Source organism: Nicrophorus vespilloides, unplaced genomic scaffold (genome assembly GCF_001412225.1).
Source record: "Nicrophorus vespilloides isolate i.1.1-1 unplaced genomic scaffold, Nicve_v1.0, whole genome shotgun sequence".
Taxonomy (NCBI): domain Eukaryota; kingdom Metazoa; phylum Arthropoda; class Insecta; order Coleoptera; family Silphidae; genus Nicrophorus; species Nicrophorus vespilloides.
Genome location: NW_017095517.1, coordinates 394 through 1,512, shown reverse-complemented (window position 1 = coordinate 1,512; position 1,119 = coordinate 394). Strand labels below are relative to the sequence as shown.

General features: G+C 39.8%; 1 protein-coding gene across 1 annotated transcript in view; it reads right to left on the bottom strand.

The window, feature by feature from the left end:
* The window catches only part of LOC108566708, a 2,344-nt gene extending 1,910 nt beyond the window's left edge, over window positions 1-434 (bottom strand). Inside the window, exon 1 of the mRNA XM_017926758.1 lies at window positions 144-434. Coding sequence (XP_017782247.1) covers window positions 144-352 — 209 coding nt within the window. The 5' untranslated portion in view covers window positions 353-434. The remainder of the gene's footprint in view (window positions 1-143) is intronic.
* Between the last annotated feature and the right edge of the window lie 685 nt (window positions 435-1,119).

Sequence of the window (1,119 nt, the reverse complement as noted above, 5' to 3'; positions counted from 1 at the left end):
ATTTATTATTATTTTTTTTTTTTGGTATATAAACATTATTAAATTTGTGGACGAGCACACGAAGCGAGCATATCAAACCTTCTTACATTGGTCATCGTGTACTAGTGTTATCATCAGCATGATCATCATCATCATCAACACACCCGCTTAGCTCGAGCATCGAGCCACGTCGGGGCGCTCTGCGTTGTCCGGATGGCGTCTGCGGGGGCGGCGGGATCGCGCCCAGCTTGGGAACCGCCCCGAGCGGATCGAGCCCGGCGCCTCCACCTCCGCCCTCTTCGATCAGAAGTACAGCGTTCGGACCGGTCGAACCGCGTCGCTCCCTCTGTGGCGACGACTCGCAACTGCTCATATGCGCTGAACCGGTACTCTCCCTTCGGAAAAGACCTATCACCGAGGACCTAGGATTCTCAATTCCACCTGAAACAAACACACACACATCATTGATTAAATATATTTGACAACTTGTACAAGTACTTGTCACAAGTGCACAGTCTTATTATGGTTGCACACTAAAACAAAGACATAAGATTGACAGTCATAGAGTTGGATGACAGACATTGATTAAATATATTTGACAACTTGCACAAGTTGACAGTTCAATGACAGCCATGACGTCGAAATTCAATTGAGAACAGCACTTGTTTTAATTGGATTCTCAAAATTTGTGTATTTTAATGGAAACAAAGACATGCATCATTGATTAAATATATTAGACTACTTATGCAAGTACTTGTCACAACTGCACAGTCTTAATATGGTTACACACTAAAAAAATGACATAAGATTCTCAAAGACAGTCATAGAGTTCGATGTTTCTATTGAATTGTCAAAAATTGTGTTGACAGTTGACAGTTCGATGACAGCCATGACGTTGAAATTGATTTGAGAACTGCACTTGTTTTAATTGGATTCTCAAAATTTGTGTATTTTAATGGAAACAAAGACATGCATCACTGATTAAATATATTAGACTACTTGTACAAGTACTTGTCACAACTGCACAGTCTTATTATGGTTGCACACTAAAACAATGACATAAGATTCTCAAAATTTGTGTATTTTAATGGAAACAAAGACATCATCACTGATTAAATATATTTGACTACTTGTACAAGT